This window comes from Symphalangus syndactylus, chromosome 12 (genome assembly GCF_028878055.3).
Source record: "Symphalangus syndactylus isolate Jambi chromosome 12, NHGRI_mSymSyn1-v2.1_pri, whole genome shotgun sequence".
NCBI classification, from domain to species: domain Eukaryota; kingdom Metazoa; phylum Chordata; class Mammalia; order Primates; family Hylobatidae; genus Symphalangus; species Symphalangus syndactylus.
Genome location: NC_072441.2, coordinates 79,186,076 through 79,210,718, shown reverse-complemented (window position 1 = coordinate 79,210,718; position 24,643 = coordinate 79,186,076). Strand labels below are relative to the sequence as shown.

Sequence of the window (24,643 nt, the reverse complement as noted above, 5' to 3'; positions counted from 1 at the left end):
AGGTGTGGAGAGTGTTAGAGAGAGATCCGAAGGTGAGCTGCGGCCCAAAGAGCCCTGCGACTGTGCTGGAAAACAGGTGTGTAGGTGTGCAGCAGATAAGGACTCTGGGGCGAGCACTGAAGAAAGGAAGAGGGAACTTTGGAATCAGAAGGCTGAAGGAGGAGAGTTCCAAGGGGGTAGAAAGAGACAATTGGGATGCAAGGTGGCTCACACTTATAATCCCAGCACTTTGAAAGGCCAAGGCAGGTGGATGGTTTGAGCTCAGGAGTTCACGACCAGTGTGAGTGACATGGTGAAATCTCGTGTCTCTACCAAAAATACAAAAATTAGCCGGGCGTGGTGGCGCCGCCTGTGGTCCCTGCTACTTGGGAGGCTGAGGCGGAGGATAGCTTGAGCCTGGAAGGTCGAGGTTGCAGTGACAGAGTGAGACCTCGTCTCCAAAGGAAAAAAAAAAAAAAGAAAGGAAAGAAAGATACAATGGAAGATATGCTAATAAGGGAGGGAGGAGAAAACACAGCTGGAGGGGTTGCTGGAAACTGGGAAATCAGGCAGGCCTGGGGCTTAGAAAAGCCTGGCGAAGCCCTGGGAGCTGGTTAGGGGCCACCACTCTCATCTTTCCCATGGTGTGCCAGGGCTGCGGGTCCCCCTGAAAAGAGAGGCAGAACAAACAGTTGGGTCGGACAGCCTCTACCTCCTTACCCTCCAGAAAGGGCCTGAGATGAGGGATGGGCACTCCAACCGGATTAGTGGGGGTTGCACTCCTTCCTACGAGGACTTGACCAGATAAAGGGGGAAACAAGCTACTGTCAGAGGCTCTGATTGCGACAGCATAAAAAAGGCACTACTTCATCTAGGTGAGAAATTTGACAAAAGTACCTCTCCATGGAGTAAGCTGCAGCTCTCCCTGTATAGGAGCCCTCAAATACATCTTAGTCACCACTCCTTCACGTTAGGAGTTAAGACCAGCTTTCTAGGAAAACCATGTTGCATCTTTCAACAGTAATTACTTCCGAAACAGTAATTTTACCACACGACTCAAGGGGAAAACTTTTTTTTTTTTTAATTTATAAAGGAGATGGGGGTCTCGTTATGTTGACCAGGCTGGTCTTGAACTCCTGACCTCAAGTGATCTGCCCGCCTCGGCCTCCCAAAGTGCTGAAATTAGAGGCATGAGCCACCGCGCCAGGCCAAGGGGAGAACACTTTTTTTTTTCCTGAGACGGAATCTCACTCTGTCGCCCAGGCTGGAGTGCAGTGGCGAGATCTCGGCTCACTGCAAACTCCACCTCCAGGGTTCAAGCGATTCTCGTGGTTCAACCTCCGGAGTAGCTGGGATTACAAGCGTGCGCCACCGCGCCCGGCTAATTTTTGTATTTTTAGTAGAGACAGGGTTTCACCATGTTGGCCTGGGTGGTCTCGAACGCCTGACCTCAGGTGATCTGCCCGCCTCGGCCTCCCAAAGTGCTGGGATTACAGGCGTGAGCCACCGCGCCCGGCCGGAAAACACTTTTTAACACGAAATCGAATACGGATAAACGTGGTGTCATTTGAAAACTCAAATACATTTTACAAAACAAAAGTTGGGGTGGCTCACTGAGACAGGGCCGCCGGCTGTGCGCAAGTTCGGGTTTGCTCCTCCTTGCCACGGGGGTAGGTTCTGCAGTACCTAGGTGGAAAGGCCGCGGCTTTTACGGCGGGGTAGGCGAGGGTCGCCCGAGTGGTCTCAGGCTCCGACTGGGTCTGGAGGGTCGGCTGCTTCGGTCTGCCCTGGAGAGGTTTTCAGCTTCGGCGCGAGGCACTTGGGCAGGACCCCCGGGCTGCGCCCTCCTCCGCCCGCGCCCTCCTCCGCCCGCGCCCCGTGGGGCTGGAAGTGGGAATGTGCCCACCCTGGCTGGGACCGGGGGCCGCACAGCAGTTGGGGGTGGGTGGGGGTGGGTAGGAGTGAGGGGGCAGGGACACCGCCGCTCGGAGCCCGGGACCCCGCGGCATCCAGTGCATCTGTGTCGGTCCCAGTGGGAGACCTCCCACCCCGAAAAGAGACCGAAGTGGCGGGAGGAGCCCGCACCCGCCTCTCCACGTCGGGGGCTTCTCTAGCGCAAGGTGACGGGCGTGGACGCGGCTGCGGGGCCGGGGGCGGAGGGCTGGGGTCCGGGCTCCCGCGCCGGGGCGAAGGGGCAGCCGCAGCGCAGAGGCCCGCCCTGCCCTCCTCTCCCGTCCACGCCCAGCCTCCCGGCCCTTGGGCTGCTCGCGGCCTTTCTTTCCCGGCTGGGCTCGGGCTCAGCTCGACTGGGCTCGGCGGGCGGCGGCGGCGGCGGGCGGAGGAGGGAGGGCGAGGGAGGGCGCGGGCCGGCGGGCGGGCGGAAGAGGGAGGAGAGGCGCGGGGAGCCAGGCCTTGGGGCCTCGGAGCAGCCACCCGAGCAGACGGAGCACACAGAGCAGCGGCCCCGGCCCCGCCAGCGCTGCCGCCGAGTGAGTCGGGGCCCTTGCCCGGCGCCGGGGCCCCCGCCAGGCGCCCGAGCTCTGCGCGGGGGTGGGAAGGGGCTGCGGAAAAGTTCGGAGCCTCGGGGGCCGCTTTGTCGCGGGGCCGCGGAGGGGCCGGGCTGGGAAGGCCGCGGGGCCGGGGCGGGGTGGGGGCGGTGCTGGCGGGGGGCGCTGCGGGCGCTCATGGCGGCGGCCGGGGAAGGCGGGCGCAGCGCCTCAAGGGAGCGGCCGGGTCCGGCGGGCCTGGCGCCGCGGTGTCCGCGGCACCGCCGCCCTGAGCCGCAGAAGCTCTCCCAGGCAACAGGTAGGGCGGAAGGTGGGGACGCGGGGGCTGCGGGCGACGGGGCCGAGCCGCGGGGGCTGCGGGCGACGGGGCCGAGCCGCGGGCGCCCCTTTGTTGGGGAGTGGAGGAGCTTGGTGACCATTGGCGCGAGAGCCTCCACCCTGGCAGCGGCCCGCGGGGTTGCCCTGGCCTGCACGCGTCCTGTGGCTCGGGTGGTGGGAAAGGGGAGGGCCCTGCCCGGTTTTCTTCCTACCGGCCCACCGTGCTCACCTCGCAGGCGAGGTCAGAGCTTCCATGTGCTTAGCGAGAAACGGGAAAGAGCGGCCCGGAGCGCCTGCCCCGGCCCGGTAGGGCTAAGGCATACCGTTATGAGGTGTGGATGGCTGGCAAGGGAGCTCCTGGTGGAACTGGCTTTCAGGGCCGTAGCTTGTTAATCACTAGAGGCCCGTGGCAAGTGGGTTGACTGCAGGTGTAGAGCACTCATCTTTAGCCTGCAGTTGGAGTCTCTCCCTCCCTAAGCCTAGCTCCTGGCATCAAAACCTGGTTTCAGTCACCTGAGTTGCCAGGCCCAGGTTCAGGGGGTTCTGAGGATCGTGGCGAATGCAGTGAGCCCCTGTTCCTGGAGAACTGAGTCCGAGCAGGCCTCCAGCAGGCAGTCACCCCCATATCTGTGATGGGGCAGGGGTGGGTGGCGGTTGCTGCCGCATACCGGAGTCGGGGTGACCGCACCTGGGTGTGAGTGGCTGCACATGTAAAGGGGCTCCTAAGGGTAAGGACTTGCCTGCAGCCCTGTCCCGGAGGACCTGGCCCTGACCATACCGTGATTTGCACAGTCTGTTCCAGAGAGAGATCCTTTTTTCCCCTGGTCCCCCACTCCCCTCACTGGGGCCTCTGGCCAGATTTTACCCTGGGAGGAAGGGCCTCCTTTTTCCCCTGTCACTGGCCACAGGCTGGCTGATCCCTCACTGTGTCCTTCAACACCGCCCCAGCTGTCTCTCACGGCCTCTCCCTGCCCCTGGGGCCGTAGTCTCTTGCAGTGTTTGGGTCTGTGGAGGCCTTTGGTGGGACTTTCCAGACAAGCTGTAGGCTAGATGAGGCTGAGGACTACTGTTCTGACTGCCTCTCACCCACCTCTTTTTTACAATCTGGCTTATTTTGAGGCGCATCCTGCAGCCTGGAGGGATAACACACCTCTCCTTGGCTCCATCCATGGCTTGTAGACTTCTGGTTCATGACCTGCTGCTGTTGCCTGAAAGTTTTCAACAAGGAAGACTATTCAGGACTTCCTCAGTGGAAGCAGGGAGCCGGTGGGACCTTTGTCACTCCTCCCTTGTCAACAACTCCTTTCTATTTGCCCCAGTTATTCCTCCAAACTATGAGAGCCAGTCAGACTGACCACCTGGAGTCTGAGAGAATTCCTTCCTCTCAGGCCCAAACTTCTGCCCTCTCAGCCCTTTGGATCTACAAACTCCCATGGGGACCCTCTGCTCCTTTCATCCACCTAGAGGGGTCTTGTGGGGGTGTCAGAGTTGGGGCAAAGGTTGGGGCTGGACAGAGTCCTGCTCAAGTTCCTGCTAATCCAATGCCAGTTAAATCCTTGCTCTTCTGGCCCCTTTCCAGCCTGTGCCTCAGAAAGTGGCATCTGTGCCTCCAAGGCAGGTGTGTGTGAGAGAGAGCGTAGACAGATACCATGTCTCTTCATGTGTATGGGGGAGTGAAGTCTGGGTGGAAAAGTGTTTGTAGATGTGATTTTCTCCACAAGAAGTCAAGTAACTGCCCTGAAGGCCCAGGGGGCCTGGAAAAACAGGATTGTCTCCTTACCCTGTGTACACTTCACCTTTTCTTGCCCCAGCCTCTTGTTTATGGGGTCTTGCTTGGATCCGTGTGCTGGTGCTAAGAGGCCTCCCCAGTACTGCCACAGGGACCCAACTCTTTGGTTCTGTGGGGATGTGTAAGTGAGGCCGGCCAGGCCCCAGCTGCCCTCCCCTCCCCTCATGTTGAGTCAGAGGTCCTGACCCTGCTGAATCTGGGGCCTCCCTGCTGGGGAGATGGGGGTAGTGCCTCTCTGCTAATGGAGGTGCAGGACCACCAGGGAGGGCTGTGGTCATGGGAAGCCTGCAACCTCGGTGTAAAAGCCCCCATTAATCTGCATTTCCCAAGTCTTCCACTCTCCCTGCTTGGAGTGGAAGAGGACAGGCGCGCTATCTCATCTTGGGGATGAGGAAGTTGCACTGCCCAAGTGTCTGTCCTTGACCATGCTCTAGTGCCTACTTTGCCTGCCCCCCACCCCCTGCTTTGCAGGCATGAGGCATTCCTGGGCCCCAGGAGTCCAGCAGGGGCTCCACCCTCCCTCTGCGACTCCAGCCTGCCGCCTGACTAGAGAAACATCCCTGCCAGTTTTCACAGACCTGGCTGGGGATGGGATCTGAAGTTTAGGACTTCCGGGGCAACATGGTACCTTTGGCTTTACATTTCCCTGGAGAAGTTGGGCTCCAAGAGACAGCAGTCAGGTGACTGGGTCAGGCTGATTTCTCGCTTCCAATCAGGCTGAGCAAAAAAGTGGGAAGAGGGGGCCATGTGCACACATCAAGGTGTTCCGCATTGTCCCTTCTCTGTGCATTTTCTACCCTTGTCCCTTCTTTATTCAATTTTCTACAACTTTTTTCTAGGAAAAAAGTGTGTGTTTGTGTGGGGAAAGTTCCACTGTGGATAATTACATTTAATTTTGTTCAGTTCAGAAGGCTTCCTTCCATCTGTTTAATTAAATATTTATTCTGGCTGAGATGGAGGGGGCAGGGGCAGTGTCTGGAATGTGTGTGTGATTTGGGGGAGGAGGGGAGAAGGTGGAGCTGAAGCTCCTTTACTGGCAGTGCTGACCTCTGATTTCATCCGAGAGAGCAGTGACCAGGAGTGGGGACAAGGGGGTAAAGTCCTTGAGCTGGAATACTGACCCGTGACAGGCTGAGGGATTTCGCAAGGGCTTCTGTGGTGGGTGGGGGTGGAGCGGGAGCTGTCAGAGCAGCAGCAGGACCAGCCCAGCCCAGCTGTGGTCTCAGGCCCTGTCTTCAGTCATTGGCACCAACTAGTCTCCAGGTCACTGTGGGTAACAATCTCACCACTCTCTTTTCTTCCTGTCTTTGCTTTCACTTTCTGGGCCAGCCTAAATCCCACCGCCTCATCTCCGTCCCAGGAGGAGAACAAGGGGTGGGGAGCCTGGAGAAGACTGTCATGGTCATCCTGCTGCGGCTTCTTGCTGAGTCCTAGGATTGCCAGGTGTTGTACTGGACCCAGCATCCCTGGCTCTTCTGGACCATCTTGCCGTTCCTCTCAGCTCCAGGCAGCTGCTCTTCCCTCATGAGCCACACACAGACTGTTCCCTCCCTCCTCTGGGTATCCAAGTGGTCACTCCCACCATGTTGTTCCTCTTTCAGTTGGGGGAGGAGGTTTACATAGTGGCTCTTTCCTAGACTGAGAGGGTATGGGTCTTCCCCTGCAGACTAGGATTCTGTTTTCTGGATGAGCATTTATACGAAATAGCTCTGACCAGGCACGGTGGCTCATGCCTGTAATCCCAGCACTTTGGGAGGCCAAGGCCGGCAGGTTGCTTGAGCCCAGGAGTTCAAGACCAGTCTGGGCAACATGGCAAAACCCTGTTTCTACCAAAAAAAAAAAAAATTTCAAAAATTAGTCAGATGTGCGTGCTACTCGGTAGTGCATGCTACTCATAGCCCCAGCCGCTCGGGAGGCTGAGGCAGGAGGGGAGGATGGCTTGAACCTGGGAGGTGGAAGTTGCAGTGAGCTGTGATTGTACCACTGCACTCCAGCTTGGGTGACAAAGGAAGACCCTGTCTCAAAAGAAAATAAAAGAATAGCTCTTAATTCCATCAGATGTATTGGTCCGCTCTCTTGGTTCCCTGCCCCACAATCCCTGACTCTTTGCAGCCCTACCTTCACTTTTCTTTCTGAAGAGTTATACATAGGGTCCTTCTGCCTTATGTGCAGGGACTAGATGGCTTGGCATGGAGTGTCATCCTTGTGTGCAGTAGTTCGATGTCCAGTGATTGTGGAGCTCAGCATCATTTGGGGACATAATTTTGCTTTACCTTGGCTTTTTTTTTTTTTTTTGAGACGGAGTCTCACTCTGTTACCAAGGCTGGAGTGCAGTGGCAAGAGCACGGCTCACTGCAACCTTCACCTCCCAGGCTCAAGTGATCCTCCCACCTCAGCCTCCTGAGTAGCTGGGATTACAGGCATGTACCACCACACCCAGCTAATTTTTGTATTTTTTGTAGAGATGGGGTTTCACCGTGTTGCCCAGGCTGGTCTCAAACTTCTGAGCTCAAGTGATCAGCCTGCCTGGGTCTCCCAAAGTGCTGTGATTACAGGCGTGAGCCACTGCCCAGCCTACCGTGTCTCTTAATTTTTCTTTAGGGACCTGCTACTCAGATGGGTTGTAGGTTGTAGGGAAGGGGAAGAAGGGTTTGCCTCAGCCCTGCAATGTTTTGGGGCACCCCCCGGAAGCTTTCAGCTGAGTTGGCTTGGAGGCTCGAGGAAGTGGCCAGAGTGTGGGGGGATAAGGGAGGGACTTTACTCAGATTGTTGGCTACAGCTTCTAGGGCCAGGTCCTGCCTGTCTTCCAGGTTAAGATAGCAAAATGACAAGACCCCCAAGGTTCTTCCCCCACCCCCCGAAATCAGAGGTTGTAAGGACCCCAAGTTTCTTAATTCCAGGGAATCACGTCTGCAGGTTGCTGTAGACAATAAATGCTTTTTTTTTTTTTTTTTTTTTTTTTTTTTGGGACGGCGTCTCGCTCTGTCACCTAGGCTGGAGTGCAATGGCACGATTTCGGCTCACTGCAACCTCTGCCTCCTGGGTTCAAGCATTCTCCTGCCTCAGCCTCCCGAATAGCTGGGACTATAGGCGCCCGCCACCCACACTCAGCTAGTTTTTTGTATTTTTAGTAGAGATGGGGTTTCGCCATGTTGGCCAGACTGGTCTCAAACTCCTGACCTCGTGATCTGCCAGCCTCAGCCTCCCAAAGTGCTGGGACCACAGGCGTGAGCCACCATGCCTGGCCTAACAGTAAATGTTAAAACTGGAAAGCCACCATATTACAGATGAGGAAACTGATTTGACCAAGGCTACATAGCCAGGATAGGGATCTAGAGTTCGACTCTCTGCCCCCTTCTCCTTTTGATACATCCTGAAAACTTTCATTCATCTGTCTCTTCCTCCATAGCTACTCCCTCTTGATGCCCTCCCCTTTGCCCCTCACTCAGGATGCTCCAGACCTTGTATGATTACTTCTGGTGGGAACGTCTGTGGCTGCCTGTGAACTTGACCTGGGCCGATCTAGAAGACCGAGATGGACGTGTCTATGCCAAAGCCTCAGATCTCTATATCACGCTGCCCCTGGCCTTGCTCTTCCTCATCGTCCGATACTTCTTTGAGCTGTAAGCATGCCAACCTACCCTCATGCCTTCCCCTGTTGCCAGTTGCAGTTTCTTGGACTTCAAGTTTGTTCCTTGCTGTTTAATTAGCCCTAGACCCTGATGTTCTGGCTGCTCAGGTTCCTGCCCACTGTGCACCCCCTCCCCTGAAGGCACCATTGTCTTCCTGAAGGCTCAGCACCCCCAGGCCCTTTCCATCAATGGTTATTTGTTCTCACTCTCCACCCGCCACCCGCCTGGCCACTAGTGAACACACAGGCAGCTTTGTCAGCTGTGGGCAGCCCTGGAGGCTAGAGAAAAGGGGGTTGCCAGGAAGCTGGGGAAACTGAGGCCAGGGTAAAGTTGCCTTAGCTTGCAGCCCTTTCCCTTCCCAGCAAGCTAGATACCTTACTCATATCCCTTCCCCAGGTACGTGGCTACACCACTGGCTGCCCTCTTGAACATAAAGGAGAAAACTCGGCTGCGGGCACCTCCCAACGCCACCTTGGAACATTTCTACCTGACCAGTGGCAAGCAGCCCAAGCAGGTATGAGCCGCATGCTGCTCTGGCTCTGGGAATCACTGAGTTTGGTGGTGGGGGGACAGGGTTTGAATGTTAGCTCTGGCAGGTGAAGAGATGGGGAAGCAGTGGTGCTGACTGAGGTTGTTACTGGGAAAGGGTGGAGGTGCTGCCGAGTTCTGAAGGTAAACATAACAATGGGCTTCTTCACTGTGCCCAGGTGGAGGTAGAGCTTTTGTCCCGGCAGAGTGGGCTCTCTGGCCGCCAGGTAGAGCGTTGGTTCCGCCGCCGCCGCAACCAGGACCGGCCCAGTCTCCTCAAGAAGTTCCGAGAAGCCAGGTGGGGGAGGCTGGGGCAGGAGAAGCTGGGTGACAAGGAATATCGTGCTGTGTCTTGCTGGGAGGGATAGGCGGTGGCTATACGCAGGGAGATGTGAGAAGGTGAATTCAGTTATTAATGGTATCTTGTGAGGATAACTGCAGGTATTTGGGGGCTGTTGGGGGACTGTGCTATCCTCTGACCTAGCCATTTCTGCTTCCTCTGCCAGCTGGAGATTCACATTTTACCTGATTGCCTTCATCGCCGGCATGGCCGTCATTGTGGATGTGAGTGGGGATTACTGGGAGGTGGGAGTAGGTTCTCTGGCAAGGTCAGGTGAGGCCATGGAATTTGGGTTCCTCCTCTTTTAACTTCTCACCATCTCTCTGCAGAAACCCTGGTTCTATGACATGAAGAAAGTTTGGGAGGGATATCCCATACAGGTATGAGTCCTGCTTCCTCATGTGGGGGTGGACTAAGACACACCCTAGTGAAGAGACGGTTTATGGAATCCATGGCAGAGGGATTAGAGTGATGGAATGAAGAACCTCAGGGGCTAGAGGGTTTGTGGAGTGGGGACACCCTTGGGGCTGGTTGCTCTTACCTCTCTCTCCTCTCCCAGAGCACTATCCCTTCCCAGTATTGGTACTACATGATTGAACTTTCCTTCTACTGGTCCCTGCTCTTCAGCATTGCCTCTGATGTCAAGCGAAAGGTGGGTGAAGGGGTTGTGCAATTAAGCCTCAGAGCCAAAATGAGGCCCTGGGATGAACACCCTCTCCTTTGACTTCTGGGTACTCTGAATGGAGCCGTTGGTATATGGGGAACTAAACGCAAGGGGGAAGAAGGCATAGTGAGAGCTGGGGAATAAAAAAAGGCCCTGGGGCCTGCATCATCTCTGCAGGATTTCAAGGAACAGATCATCCACCACGTGGCCACCATCATCCTCATCAGCTTTTCCTGGTTTGCCAATTACATCCGAGCTGGGACTCTAATCATGGCTCTGCATGACTCTTCCGATTACCTGCTGGAGGTCAGGCTTCCTCAAACCTAGAGACCCCGGTGCAGGTTCTTCTGTCCCTTTGGCTTTCTTTGGGAGGGAGGTGTGGGGTGGGAATTTGGAGGGTGACATTCCTGGGACCAAGGAGGAGGGCACAGAGTCAGTGCTCCTAACTGGGGTGTACATATGAATGTACTCGAGGGAGTCAGGAGCCCATGATGATGGATAGGGGCTCTCTATGCAGTCAGCCAAGATGTTTAACTATGCGGGATGGAAGAACACCTGCAACAACATCTTCATCGTCTTCGCCATTGTTTTCATCATCACCCGACTGGTCATCCTGCCCTTCTGGTGAGTAGGCAGCCAGGTTACACTCCTGTTCTGAAGAAATCAGGAGCCTTGCCCTTCTTCCCCTCCTGTATCTCCCCAGTGTCTTACCTGCTCTTGTCCACGTTCTCTCTCTCCTTGAATCCTCAGGATCCTGCATTGCACCCTGGTGTACCCACTGGAGCTCTATCCTGCCTTCTTTGGCTATTACTTCTTCAATTCCATGATGGGAGTTCTACAGCTGCTGCATATCTTCTGGGCCTACCTCATTTTGCGCATGGCCCACAAGTTCATAACTGGAAAGGTGAAGCCCTGTCCCCATTGTGTAGGCCTTACTACTCTCTGCAACTTCCTGAACTCCCATCTTGCCAGCAACTCTCTAAAAAACTATTGTGGAGCCCTGGGTATAACAGGAACAAGCCCTCAGAGAGAAGCAGTACTTAGGGGTTTGAGGATCTCATGTAATAACCCTTCTTGTCCGTTTTCCACAGCTGGTAGAAGATGAACGCAGTGACCGGGAAGAAACAGAGAGCTCAGAGGGGGAAGAGGCTGCAGCTGGGGGAGGAGCAAAGAGCCGGCCCCTAGCCAATGGCCACCCCATCCTCAATAACAACCATCGTAAGAATGACTGAACCATTATTCCAGCTGCCTCCCAGATTAATGCATAAAGCCAAGGAACTACCCCCCTCCCCGCACTATAGGGTCACTTTAAGCTCTGGGGGAAAAGGAGAAAGCGAGAGGAGAGTTCTCTGCATCGTCCCTCCTTGCTTGTCACCCAGTTGCCTTTAAACCAAATTCTAACCAGCCTATCCCCAGGTAGGGGGATGTTGGTTATATTCTGTTAGAGGGGGATGGTCGTATTTTCTTCCCTATCCTCCAAGTCATCCTTTCTACTGCTTTTGAGGCCCTCCCTCAGCTCTCTGTGGGTAGGGGTTATAATTCACATTCCTTATTCTGAGAATTTGGCCCTAGCTGTTTGCCTTTGACTTCCTGACCTCCAGAGCCAGGGTTGTGCCTTATTGTCCCATCTGTGGGCCTCATTCTGCCAAAGCTGGACCAAGGCTCACCTTTCTAAGCTCCCTAACTTGGGCCAGAAACCAAAGCTGAGCTGACTTTTAACTTTTTCCCTCTATGACACAAATGAATTGAGGGTAGGAGGGTGCACATAACCCTTACCCTACCTCTGCCAAAAAGTGGGGCTGTACTGGGGACTGCTCAGATGATCTTTTTTAGTGCTACTTCTTTCAGCTGTCCCTACAGCCACAGGTCTAAGATCTGACTGCCTCCTCCTTTCTCTGGCCTCTTCCCCTTCCCTCTTCTCTTCAGCTAGGCTAGCTGGTTTGGAGTAGAATGGCAACTAATTCTAATTTTTATTTATTAAATATTTGGGGTTTTGGTTTTAAAGCCAGAATTATGGCTAGCACCTAGCATTTCAGCAGAGGGACCATTTTAGACCAAAATGTACTGTTAATGGGTTTTTTTAAATTAAAAGATTAAATAAATATTAAATAAAACATGGCAATAAGTGTCAGACTATTAGGAATTGAGAAGGGGGATCAACTAAATAAACGAAGAGAGTCTTTCTTATGCCTTCCTTGCAGTTATGTAATATTTTCTTTTTTAAATTTCACATGCATGTAATTTCAGCACTTTGGGGGGCCAAGGAGGGTGGGTCACTAGAGGTCAGGAGTTTGAGACCAGCCTGGCCAACATGGCGAAACCTCATCTCTACTAAAACTACAAACATTTAGCTGGGCGTGGTGGCAGGCGCCTGTAATCCCAGCTACTTAGGAGGCTGAGGCAGGAGAATCACTTGAACCCAGGAGGCAGAGGCTGTAGTGAGTCGAGATTGCGCCATTGCACTCCAGCCTCGGTGACAGAGCGAGAACTCCATCTAAAAAAATTCACATGCAAGAAGCAAAGGTAGACGAGGTAGAAGATTAATGACAGCAGCCCACAGGGGAGGATGGGGATAATACCTCACTGAAAGATCCAGAATTGGGAGTATCGGGCTGAGAGAGAGAAACGAAATCACAATCTTAGTTTTATCATATTGTTAAAAGACTTTCAAGAAATAATACAAACTGGAGATAGATAGTAGATACACAGGCTCCATTCTAAGAACAAAGTCTGTTAGAAGCAGGAACACTTGGACAAATATGGGATGGGAGGGATGTCAGGCCTAGGTTAGAGTGGTGATCTCTCCCCACCCTTTAGGGCCTTTGGAGGTGGAGAAGGGATCCTGCCTGCTAGCACCACATTGGAAGGGATCATCTGGTCCAGAACCCCCATTTCTATCTACTAGGAGCTGGGGGAGTAGCCCAGAGACTTCGGGTCAGGGTTCAACAATCAGGAAGACCCAGTTCCTGAGGAAACGACAGTTCAAGAAGGGTTGGGAAGAAGGCTGTCCTCTAAAGAAGACGGCCTCTGCATTCAATGGCCCCACAGCAACAGAGCAGCTCCTTGCCTTCCACACTGCCCACCTCGTAGTTGTAGTCCCAAGTAAGTTCTGTCCCGGCCCGGATTCTTCTGAAGAGGAAGAAAAGATGGTGTGTGGCGAAGACAGCAGATAACCCAGGCACTTGGGGTTACTGAATATGTAGGTGGAGTTGGATCATGAATGGAAGAGGGGCCCTTAGAACTTCAGTGGTCCTTGCCCCTCCCCAGTCATCCCCTTTCCTGACTCCTTACTTGCTGGCAAAGAAGGCCACCCAGGGGAAGCGAAGATCATGGGTATCCACGAAGACATTCTGGACAAACAGGTTGGGGCTGCAACTGTGCTGTAGGTTTAAGGACAGGATCAAATAAGAACCAGGGAAACTGAACCTGGCTTTGCAGGCAGAGAGAGTTGGAAGAAAAATGATGCCATCTGACCCTCCCCATTATAACAGATGCTTTGAAAGAAAGCTACCTCTTTAAGATCCTTTGAGATCAAGAGTTTGTAACAAGAAAAGGTGGGCTTATAGAGTATGTTAAATCTGAGGACCATGGGATAATCCAGCATCTAGAGGTGGGGAGAGGGGTCTCACGTTGAGGTAGCGGCCCAGGTTGCCTTCAAGCTTGGCATCGATGATGTAGCAAGACTCCTCGCCATCGTAAAATTGGCGTGTGTTCTTACGAACAGGTGCGCTCTCCCCCTTGTCCACAGAGGCCATGTTGGTTGATTTAATTGCAATCCCATGGGTTGATTTAAGAGCAAAGCCTCGGGTTGATTTTACTGCCACTTGACGCTTCATTGGACCTGGACAGGAGGGAGAATGGGGTCAGGACCCATCCCAACTCATGAATGGACATTCTACCCCTATTTCTCTCCCAACATTGCAGCTGAGAAACACCAATAAGCTGGAACTCAAAGATCCTAAGTAGCAGGTTTTTTTTTCAAGCATAATTAGATCTGCTAGACAAAGAAGCTGAGGGGAAAGAGTAGCAAACTGGAAATGAGAGAGGATGTGTCAAACAATAGTTTAGCTCGGAGTCAGAAAGCCCTCCCAGAGATGCTCCAATTCTTAGGATCTGAATTTTTACCCGCTACTTCTTTAGCTTCCTTAAAAAATGCGCTATCCCATGTTTCTTACTATTTCTTCCCACCATTCCCAAAATTTTTCCAGGCTACCAGTCATGTTCTTCTTGTCCTCAAAGTCATCCCCTTCAGAGCCAGAGGAGATGGTCTGGATATCATCACTGTCAACCGCTGTAGCCGAAGTCTGACCAGCAGTGGGCTTTCGGCTGGTCCCACTTTCCCCCTCACTTTCTGTGCTGCTGGACAGTGTCAGGACATCCTGGGGAAGCAGGAGGGTAAGAAGTAAGAGAAGTAAATGGGAAGAGCTCCTTTAAGTCCTTGCTGTTACCCATGGTTTAGCAGGAAGGGGCGGTAGCAAGAGGAAGATTAGATGCTGGATGAAAGAAAATAAGGCAGGAAGTCAAGGCTAAAGAAGTAGAAGACCTAACAGTAATTATAGTGAAGGACTTGATGAGGTGACAATGGCCCATTTTCCTTTATTAGACTCTGAATAAGCTTGAGGTGACTTACATCAGGGTTGGACTGAGCAGAAGCCATGAGTCTCCGGCTTTGATGCATACTAGTCTTACTAGGTGGGCGGCGAAGTCCTTCAGGCTTCACAGGAGAAGGATTGTAACCGTAATTTCGAGAGCTTTCAGTAACTCTAATGGGAGGGGAAGGAATGAGGCCAACAGGTTACTGGCTGTTTCTTAGGCTTCTAGCCTAGGTTTGAAAGAATGCAGATTTGGAGTCAGGTCAAAAAGACAGGCACTGGGCCGGACACGGTAGCTCATGGCTGTAATCCCAGCACTTTGGGAGCATCACTTGAGCCCAGGAGTTCCAGACCAGTCTGGGAAACATGGTGAAACCCCGTGTCTACAAAAAATAGAAAAACTAGCCAGGCATGGTGGTGCACACCTGTAGTCCCAGCTACTAGGGAGGCTGAGGTGGGAGAATCTCTTGAGCCTGGGACGGGGAAGTTGCAATGAGCTGAGATTACGCCACTGCACTCCAGCCTGGGTGACAAAGCAAGACTGTCTCAAAACAAAACAAAAAAGGCACTTACACTGACAGCTTGTTTCGGTCCTCAGGGTCCTGGAAAAGAACAAGTGAAGGGTTAAATGCTTTCACAGCCTAAGGTAACAAGTCCAATAATCAGACTTCAAATGACCTCCAAAGATAACATCAGTCAGTGACAGGTACACATTCTAAAATGGGGTGGGTAAACCACTCTGCAACTTGACAGAAATCCTCACTACACTCCCTGGCTGGAGCCTTTAAGCCTTCTCAGTGATGGGGCTTAATGCTCATGGGAAAACACCACGAGCAGGATTACATCAACCAGGGACAGTTTCACCATCTGTAACGTGGAAAGCATCGTCATCATCAAAGAGATACTTAAAATCAATTCTTGTTTCTCTACTTTAGTAGAAGGAAACAATGATGTGAATAACTTGAAACAGCATTTAACATTAAAAAATCACTTATAAATCTTTCATTTTGGAATTAATCAGATACTTGTCCACCCTCTACCACCAGGCACGTAGATTTTAAAATAATTTTTTTTTTTTTTTTGAGACAGAGTCTCGTTCTGTTGCCCAGGCTGGAGTGCAGTGGTGCAATCTCGGCTCACTGCACCTCCACCCTCCAGGTTCAAGCGATTCTCCTGCCTCAGCCTCCCAAGCAGCTGGAAATACAGGCATGCGCCACCACCACCGGCTAATTTTTGTATTTTTCAGTAGAGACGGGGTTTCACCATGTTGGCCAGGATGGTCTCCAACTCCTGAACTTCAAGTTATCCACCTGCCTCGGCCTCCCAAAGTGTTGGGATTACAGGCGTTAGCCACTATGCCCGGCCAATAATTTGGTTCTTTAAACAAACACTAGGAATGTGCTAGTTAGGGGGAGAGATAACGAGGTGGCCACAGAAACATCCATCAAGTAGAATAATCTACATGCAAAGACTCATCGTGAGACTGCATTGTTTGTTACTGCACCAAAGTTAAAGCCATAGCTCTCAGAGTGTTCTGCCACTGCTTACCTCTTTCTTGGACTGTTTGATGTCTCCCTCATCCTTGATGCCTAGTCCTGAGGTGGAGGCCTTCTCAGCCTCCATTCGGCTTCCCCCAGCCCGGCCCTCCCCACCTTCATTAGTCTTGAAGGATGAATGGCTATCAGAGTCAGCAAAACCACCTTCACTGACACTATTGCAGCTCAACCATGAGGCCACCTTGTTCTTGGGTGTCTCTTCGGAGGAAGGTGGATTGCAGCCACCTACAGGGATTGAGGGAGGAACAGGAATATGTGGGGGTCCAAGATCTGGGGGGTGGGAGTCCTTGGAAGTTGTCTCAGAGAGTCCATTCTCTTTCTGGCCCCGGGTCTGCCTCCGGGTAGCATAGCTCCGCCACACTGAACTGGTGCTGAAGTCCTCATCCTTACAGAAGTTATCATCTGAGCTATCATCATTGGACTCTTCAGGGTCCTCTGTACCGCTGTTGCCATCTTCCTGGTCCTTCAAGTCTACACCACTGCTGTCAGAGGAACAGGGGGCATCACTCTCATATCCTTCTTTGAAGTTCTCCACGCTCTCGATATGGTCCAGATTTGCAAAGTACTCATCACCCATTTCCAGACCCTCCTTGTCTGCAAAGTCATCTGTCAGGATTTTACCTGAGAATGAAGAGAATTAAAGGCCTTCTAGGGTTATGGATACCTATTAGTTTTTTTTTTTTTTTTTTTTTTTTTTCAGATGGAGTCTTGCTCTGTCACCCAGGCTGGAGTGCAGTGGCACGATCTTGGCTCACTGCAACCTCTGCCTCCCGGGTTCAAGTGATTCTCCTGCCTTAGCTTCCTGAGTAGATGGGACTACAGGTGCACGCCACCACGTCTGGCTAATTTTTTTTGTATTCTTAGTAGAGACGGGGTTTCACCATGTTGGCCAGGTTGGTCTTCAACTCCTGACCTCAGGTGATCTGCCCGCCTCAACCTCCCACAGTGTTGGGATTACAGGTGTTAGCCACCACACCTGGCCACGGAGACCTATTAGAAAGAATAAGGGTCATTCCATCAATACCCACTCTACCAGCATATAGAGTCAAAAAGCCTCCATTCTGGTCTCTCATTTCTGTTTTTGTTTTTGAGACAGAGTTTCGCTTTTGTCACCTAGGCTGGAGTGCAGTGGCATGATCTCGGCTCACTGCAACCTCTGCCTCAAGGGTTCAAGCGATTCTCCTGCCTCAGCCTCCCAAGTAGCTGGGATTACAGGCATCCACCACCACACCTGGCTAATTTTTGTATTTTTAGTAGAGACGGGGTTTCAACCATGTTAGCCAGGCTGGTCTCCAACTCCTGACCTCAGGTGATCCACCTACTTCCTCCTCCCAAAGTTTTGGGATTACAGGCATGAGCCACCATGCCCGGCCCAGTGTTTCTCTTTGATAATACCTCCCTTTGTATCTTAACTATGAAAGTATGGAGAACTTACTGTCATTTTAAATCTTGCCCTTTCTGTCTTTCCATTTCTTCTACTTTATTGAAACAGAGTACTGGGCTATGCTAAAAGATCTCTGGGTGGAGTGACGTGGGAGAAAATGATACACTGGACTCTATAATCATGTCTGTCCTCTGAAACATCACCATGTCCAAAATTTTTTTTTGAGACGGAGTCTCGCTCTGTGGCCCAGGCTGGAGTGCAGTGGCGCAATCTTGGCTCACTGCAAGCTCCGCCTCCTGGGTTCACGCCATTCTCCCGCCTCAGCCTCCCGAGTAGCTGGGACTACAGGCGCCCGCCACCACGCCCGGCTAATTTTTTGTATTTTTAGTAGAGATGGGGTTTCACCGTGGTCTCGATCTCCTGACCTTGTGATCCGCCTGCCTCGGCCTCCCAAAGTGCTGGGATTACAGTCGTGAGCCACCACGCCCGGCCACCATGTCCAAAATTTCATCCCTTTTCATTCTCTTATTTGTGAAACACTTGTGTCCCTCTCTGGTTTAGCTAGACAGGTACATCACTCATCACATTCTTTGTAGAAGTCCCTGGCCTCCTCTTACTCCAGTTCACATGTCAAGCACTTTCTTCTTATGTTCAATTTGTCTCTGGTTCAATTCCCTACCATGTCCCAATCTCAGGAAACAACCCTTATATTTTATCACCAACCTGCATAAATACAGACAAAAGAGCCTTTGGCAATGTCATCCAAGCAGCGGATACCCCAGCCCTTGTTCTGTGTCTTGAATAGCTGTAGCCGAACTTGTAGTCCATGTTGCACCAACCGGTTTGTGCACATGTTTGGGTCACATTTGCAGCGTTTGTTACACTCATATACCCTGGGAGGAGGTTAGAATAAAATCAATCACGGTATGATCACTAGAGCACAAAAAAGTCCATAAAACTATTATAATTCTTAAGCTATCATCATTTATAATGTGTTGTGGATAAAGATTAAAAATTAGGTAATGATCTAAGTGAGTGGATCTATTGAACTATCTATGCTCTTTGATTCATTTGGAAATATAACCCAAGGAAAAAATTTAGAGGGTGGAGAAAGATTTATAAAGATGTCTATAGCAAGACAGCTCATAAAAGTGAATGCTAGAGTGCCTAACACCTGGAGAAAAGCTAAGCAAACTATAATGGGAATACAGATTACAGAGCCATTAAAATAAGCACTATATGGACTGTCAATTTGTAAAAGGAGATGCACAAAATAAAGACATGAGAAATTCCAGGTGAGGTTTCTTACTAACAGCAGCAAAAAAAATAATAATAATAATAATAAAAAAATAAATGTGAGAAAAACAGAGGCCAACATAACACATACGAAAGGGAACAGAGATAGGAGGAACTGTGACTAATGTTCATGGTAAAGTTGATTTTCCTTCTTTCATTCAGTAAACATTTATTAAACACCAAGAGCTCTACTAAACACTGGAAACATAACAATGAAAAAGGTTGTGCTGGGCGCGGTGGCTCATGCCTGTAATCCCAGCACTTTGGGAGGCCAAGGTGGGTGGATCACGAGGTAGGGAGATTGAGACCATCCTGGCTAACACAGTAAAACCCCGTCTCTAATAAAAATTAAAAAGTTAGCCAGGTGTGGTGGCATGCGTCTGTAGTCCCAGCTACTTGGCAGGCTGAGGTAGGAGAATTCCTTGAACCCAGGAGGTGGAGGTTGCAGTGAGCCAAAATCGCACCACTGCACTCCAATCTGGGTGACAGGGTGAGACTCTGTCTAAAAAAAAAAAAAAAAAAGAAAAGAAAAAGAAAAAAGGTCATAATTTCTACCCTCAGGGAGCTTTTTTTTTTTTTTTTTTGAGACAAGAGTTTCGCTCTCATTGCCCAGGCTGGAGTGCAATGGCGCAATCTCAGCTCACAACCTCCACCTCCTGTGTTCAAGTGATTCTCCTGCCTCAGCCTCCCAAGTAGCTGAGATTACAGGCATGCACCACCATGCCTTGCTAATTTCGTATTTTTAGTAGAGATGGAGTTTCTCCACGTTGATCAGGCTGGTCTCAAATTCCCGACCTCATGTGATTCGCCTGCCTTGGCAAACCAAAGTGCTGGGATTACAGGTGTGAGCCACTGTGCCCGGCCCAGGGGAGCTCATAGTCTATCTAATTTAAGAATTTGGGCCAGGCGCAGTGGCTCATGCCTGTAATCCCAGCTACGTAGGAGGCTGAGGTGAGAAGATCACTTGAGCCCAGGAGTTCGAGGTTGCAGTGAGCTATGATCACACCACTGCACTCCAGCCTGAATGACAAAGCAAGTCCACCTCATCTCTGAAAAAGAAAAAAATTTTAATTATTTTTAAACAACCATTAAAGGCAATCAGAGGGATCTAGCACATACCAACATTAAAGGAAGATAACACAGTTATACTAAGAAAACTAATTGTTTCAGGTAATAATGTTTAATGTTTTTGCTCTATTTGCTTTGCCCAGTGTTAGAATTTTACTTATTTTCTTGGTATGTAAAATCAATGGGAGAAATTTACTTTTGGAAATATATCAACGGCTCAGTTCATGATTTTAGTCATATCCTCTCTCCAGATAAAGATGGTAAGAGCAGCTTCTAGTTACTAAGCATATACTTTTGTGTTTGGCATTGTGTGAATGCCTTATATATACATTTTCATATTCTATCCTTAAAGCTGCCCTAATACAGGTGGTGTTTTTTCTTTTTGAGACACAGTCTCACTTGGTCGCCCAACCTCCACTTCCTGGGTTCAAGCGATTCTCCTGCCTCAGCCTCCCGAGTCGCTGGGATTATAGGTGCATGCCGTCATACCCAGCTAATTTTTGTATTGGAGACAGGGTTTTACCATGTTGGCCAGGCTGATCTTGAACTCCTGACCTCAGGTGATCCACCTGCTTTGGCCTCCCTTTTTTTTTTTTTTTTTTTTTGAGTCATGGTCTTGCTCTGTCACCCAGACTATAGTGCAGCGGCACAAACACAGCTCACTGCAGCCTTGACCTCCTGGGCTCAAGTGATCCTCCTGCCTCAGTCTCCTAAGTAGCTGGGACCACAGCTGCATGCCACCATGCCCAGCTAATTTTTAAAACTTTTTTTGTAGAGACGAGGTCTCATCACATTGCCCAGGCAAGTCTGGAACTACTGAACTCAAGCCATCCTCCCACCATGGCCTCCCAAAGTGCTGGGATTACAGGTGTGAGCCACCATGTCTAGCTTTGTTATTTCTGGTGTCGATAATCCCAGCACTTTGGGAGCAAGACTCCATAGCAAAAAAAAAGAGATTATTTCCCTGGTGGTCTAGTGAGTAGGGGAAAAAAAAGATTATTGAAATGTAATATACACAAAGGAAAGTACACATAAGTCTACAGATCAATGAATTTTACAAACTTAGCATACCACGTAACCTGCACCAGATCAAGAAACAACTTCGTTAGGTCCCTTAAAACCCCACTGGGGACATGGGGGTGTTTATGTTAATATCCTCTGTTTACAGCTGATCAAAAAAGATCAGCTCATCAGGGGCAGGGCTGGAATTTGAACTCAGGTGTCATCATTACCACACGAAACCTTTACAGTAGCTATACTGAGTATCATTCATTCATTCCACAAAATTTAAGTGGTTACTTTTTTTATTTTTTTGAGGCGGAGTCTCCCTCTGTCGCCTAGGCCGGAGTGCAGCGGTGGGATCTTGGCTCACGGCAACCTCCACCTCGCGGGTTCAAGCGATTCTCCTGCCTCAGCCTCTGGAGTAGCTGGGATTACAGGCGCCTGCCACTGCACATGGCTAATTTTTGTATTTTTAGTAGAGACGGGGTTTCAACATCTTGGCCAGGCTGATCTCGAATTCCTGACCTTGTAATAATCCACCTGCCTCGGCCTCCCAAAGTGCTGGGATTACAGGCGTGAGCCACTGCGCCTGGCTTTTTTTTTTTTTTTGGTGAGACGAAGTCTCGTTCTGTTGCCCAGGCTGGAGTGCAATGGTGCAATCTTGGCTCACTGCAACCTGTGCCTCCCGAGTTCAACCAATTCTCCCATCTCAGCCTCCTGAGTAGCTGGCACTACAGGCATGCGCCACCAGGCCTGGCTAATTTTTTATACTTTATTAGTAGAGACAGGGTTTCACCATGTTGGCTAGGCTGGTCTCGAACTCCTGACCTCAAGTGATCTGCCTGCCTTGGCCTCCCAAAGTGCTGGGATTACAGGCATCAGCCACTGCACCTGGCCTAAGTGATTACTATGTGCCAGGCATTGGGTAAACTGGTGATACAATGGTTAGCAAGACAGACAAAAAGAGATAAGATCCTTGCCCTCATGAAGGAGCTTATATTATAATGGAAAAGAAGAAAAACAAGTCAACAAAAGTTGTCATAAAAGCTATAAAGAACACAAACATGGTGCTCAATGAGAGAATTAAGGCAGTAAAATGACCTAGTTTTAAAGTGGTCAGGGAAGGTCTCTCTGAGGAAGTGACTTTACAGCTGAAAGCTCAAGGTTAAAGAAGATAGCCACACAAAGAAAAGTGGAAGGATGCCAAGAAGAAGGCACAGCATGTGCAAGTCTCCAGAGGCAGGCTGGAAAACACTGGTTGAACTGGATCCAGGAACTGAAAAACATCAGTGTGGTTGGAATGACTTTGGAGGGAGATAGGAAAGGGCCAGATATATAACCTAAGGTTAAGAGTCAGAATAAAATCCAAACAGCAGAGGGACTATATTATAGAGTTAAGCAGGGGAGTGATATATTATTTTGATTATTTGAAAATATTTTTATGAAACATTTCAAACATGTAAAAAAGATATCATGAACACTCATGTACCACCCAGCATTATCAAATCTAAACACTATTGTTAGATTCAAAATTCTGTTAATAATTAAAACATACATGATGCAGCAATGCAACTAAACAACTGTCTATTCCTTTGTTTAGTTTTTCAATGTAATCAGTACAAATTCATCCTATGATCTCCCCAGTAGTCTCGATCTCCTCTGAATGTATTCAGGCACCTCAGGTTTTCTGTTAAACCAATTTTCCTGAAGAAGTCGCTCCTACAGCATCTGACCTGCTCTTGCAGTGGCTCTTCTCTATGCCTAGTACACAGCTGTCAGCCTGGAAGCCTCTTTCACTGCACTGTCACCTGTCTTCCACCTTCCTGCCTTTCCCTCTCATTTTTGCAAATATTTCCAGAAACTTTCTGAGAAGGGGAATGATGAAAAACTCTGAGTTACTGCATGTCTAAAAAAATGTCTTTAGCCTACCGTAACACCAAATTGATAGTTTGCCCGAGTTTAAAATTCCAGGTTGGAAATAATTTTCCCTTAGAATTCTGAACAGATTCTTCAATTGCTATCTAGCTTCTAGTGTTACTTTCAGGGAAGGCTGAAGTCATTTCAAGTCCATTTTTTAATGTGTTCTATTTCTCTTCTCTAGAAGCTTTTAGGATTTTTTTTTTTTCCCTTAGTGTTCTGACATTTTATGATAATGTCTCTTAATGGGAACCTACCTTTATCCTTCATTATGCTGGGACCTAATTGGCCCTTTCAATTCAGAAACAAAGATCCTTCAATTATGGGACACTTTCTGAATTATTTCACTGATGCTTTTCTCCTCCCTGTTCTGTTAATTATGTATCTTGATCACTAGGTTTATTAGTTCACGTGTTTATATATACCAGTTTACTATGCTATACCCCACTCTTTTGTTGTCCTCCTCTTGTTTTAGAGATAAGAGTCACGCTCTGTCACCCCAGGCTAGAGTGTAGTGGCGTGATCATAGCTCACTGCAGCCTTTTTTTTTTTTTTTTTTTTTTTTTTGAGACAGAGTCTTTCTCTGTCCCCCAGGCTGGAGTGCCGTGGCGCGATCTCGGCCCACTGCAAGCTCCGCCTCCCGGGTTCACGCCATTCTCCTGCCTCAGCCTCCCGAGTAGCTGGGACTACAGGTGCCCGCCAACACGCCCGGCTAATTTTTTTGTATTTTTAGTAGAGACGGGGTTTCACCGTGTTAGCCAGGATGGTCTCAATCTCCTGACCTCGTGATCCGCCCGCCTCGGCCTCCCAAAGTGCTGGGATTACAGGCTTGAGCCACCGCGCCTGGCAACTGCAGCCTTGAACTACTGGGCTCAAGTGATCTGTCTGCCTCTGCCTCTCAAGTAGCTGGGACTACACGCATGCACCCACTACGCCCAGCTAATTTTTAAAAAATAATTTAGGTCGGGCGTGGTGGCTCACGCCTGTAATCCCAGCACTTTGGGAGGCTGAGGCAGGCGGATCATGAGGTCAGGAGATCGAGACCATCCTGGCTAACACAGTGAAACCCTGTCTCTACTAAAAATACAAAAAAGTAGCCAGGCGTGGTGGTGGGCGCCTGTAGTCCCAGCTTCTCAGGAGGCTGAGGCAGGAGAATGGCGTGAACCCGGGAGGCGGAGCTTGCAGTGAGCTGAGATCACGCCACTGCACTCCAGCCCGAGCGACAGAGCAAGACTCCATCTCAAAAAAAAAAAAAAAAAAAAAATTGGCCGGACGCGGTGGCTCAAGCCTGTAATCCCAGCATTTTGGGAGGCCGAGGCGGGCGGATCACAAGGTCAGGAGATCGAGACCATCCTGGCTAACACGGTGAAACCCCGTCTCTACTAAAAAAATACAAAAAATCAGCCGGGTGCGGTGGCGGGTGCCTGTAGTCCCAGCTACTCGGGAGGCTGAGGCAGGAGAATGGCGTGAACCCGGGAGGCGGAGCTTGCAGTGAGCCGAGATCGTGCCACTGCACTTCAGCCTGGGGGAGAGAGCAAGACTCCGTCTCAAAAAAAAAAAAAAAAAAAATTTTTTTTTTAAATTTCTAAATTATTTATTTTTTTGAGACAGAGTCTTGTTGTGTTGTCCAGGCTGGAGTGCAGTGGTGCAATCTTGGCTTACTGTAACCTCTGCCTCCCAGGTTCAAGTGATTCTCTTGCCTCAGCCTCCCAAATAGCTGAGATTACAGGCGTGTACAATCACGCCTGGCTAATTTTTGTATTTTTAGTACAGACGGGGTTTCACCATGTTGGCCAGGTTGGTCTTGAACTCCTGGCCTCAGGTGATCCACCCACCTTGGCCTCCCAAAGTGTTGGGATTATAGGCGTGAGCCACCGCGCCCGGCCAACAATTTTTTTTTTTTTTTTTGAGATGGAATTTTGCTCTTCTTACCCAGGCTGGAGTGCAATGGTGTGGTCTCGGCTCACTGCAACCTCCGCCTCCTGGGTTCAAGTGATTCTCCTGTCTCAGCCTCCCAAGTAGCTGGGATTACAGGCGCTCGCCATCATCCCTGGCTAGTTTTTGTATTTTT

General features: G+C 50.3%; 2 protein-coding genes across 21 annotated transcripts in view; one reads left to right on the top strand and one right to left on the bottom strand.

Moving 5' to 3' along the window:
• The first annotated feature begins 1,952 nt into the window (after positions 1-1,952).
• Positions 1,953-11,944, top strand: CERS2 (ceramide synthase 2). 9 transcript variants are annotated; one of them, XM_063626102.1, is made up of 12 exons: positions 2,072-2,099; positions 5,923-6,036; positions 8,043-8,216; positions 8,622-8,739; positions 8,933-9,051; positions 9,260-9,317; positions 9,423-9,473; positions 9,653-9,745; positions 9,935-10,063; positions 10,275-10,381; positions 10,508-10,661; positions 10,849-11,944. In XM_063626102.1, the coding sequence occupies exons 3-12, from the start codon at positions 8,044-8,046 to the stop codon at positions 10,987-10,989; spliced, it is 1,143 nt and encodes a 380-aa protein (XP_063482172.1). In that variant the 5' UTR covers positions 2,072-2,099; positions 5,923-6,036; position 8,043; the 3' UTR covers positions 10,990-11,944. The 9 variants fall into 9 exon arrangements, with proteins under 9 accessions (XP_063482178.1, XP_063482172.1, XP_063482174.1 ...); XM_063626105.1 differs by lacking the exon at positions 2,072-2,099 and adding an exon at positions 2,359-2,468; XM_063626100.1 differs by lacking the exon at positions 2,072-2,099 and adding an exon at positions 4,389-4,422.
• A 452-nt stretch (positions 11,945-12,396) lies between these two features.
• Positions 12,397-24,643, bottom strand: part of SETDB1 (SET domain bifurcated histone lysine methyltransferase 1) — a 40,562-nt gene continuing 28,315 nt past the window's right edge. For 7 of the 12 annotated variants that reach the window (XM_063626017.1, XM_063626021.1, XM_063626016.1 and 4 more), the window contains exons 15-22: positions 18,013-18,182; positions 15,898-16,526; positions 14,923-14,951; positions 14,388-14,520; positions 13,971-14,136; positions 13,387-13,598; positions 13,049-13,137; positions 12,397-12,886 (exon numbers count right to left, since the gene is read on the bottom strand). In XM_063626017.1, coding sequence (XP_063482087.1) covers positions 12,769-12,886; positions 13,049-13,137; positions 13,387-13,598; positions 13,971-14,136; positions 14,388-14,520; positions 14,923-14,951; positions 15,898-16,526; positions 18,013-18,182 — 1,546 coding nt within the window. In that variant the 3' untranslated portion in view covers positions 12,397-12,768. The remainder of the gene's footprint in view (positions 12,887-13,048; positions 13,138-13,386; positions 13,599-13,970; positions 14,137-14,387; positions 14,521-14,922; positions 14,952-15,897; positions 16,527-18,012; positions 18,183-24,643) is intronic. The other 5 variants (XM_063626022.1, XM_063626024.1, XM_063626023.1 and 2 more) reach the window with 1 other exon arrangement.

Coding starts and splice junctions, on each gene's coding strand:
- CERS2 (XM_063626108.1), top strand. CDS start 8,044: ATGCTCCAGACCTTGTATGATTACTTCTGGTGGGAACGTCTGTGGCTG. Junction 8,217..8,621: donor GTCCGATACTTCTTTGAGCT/GTAAGCATGCCA, acceptor TCCCTTCCCCAG/GTACGTGGCTACACCACTGG. Junction 10,064..10,274: donor CTTCCGATTACCTGCTGGAG/GTCAGGCTTCCT, acceptor CTCTCTATGCAG/TCAGCCAAGATGTTTAACTA.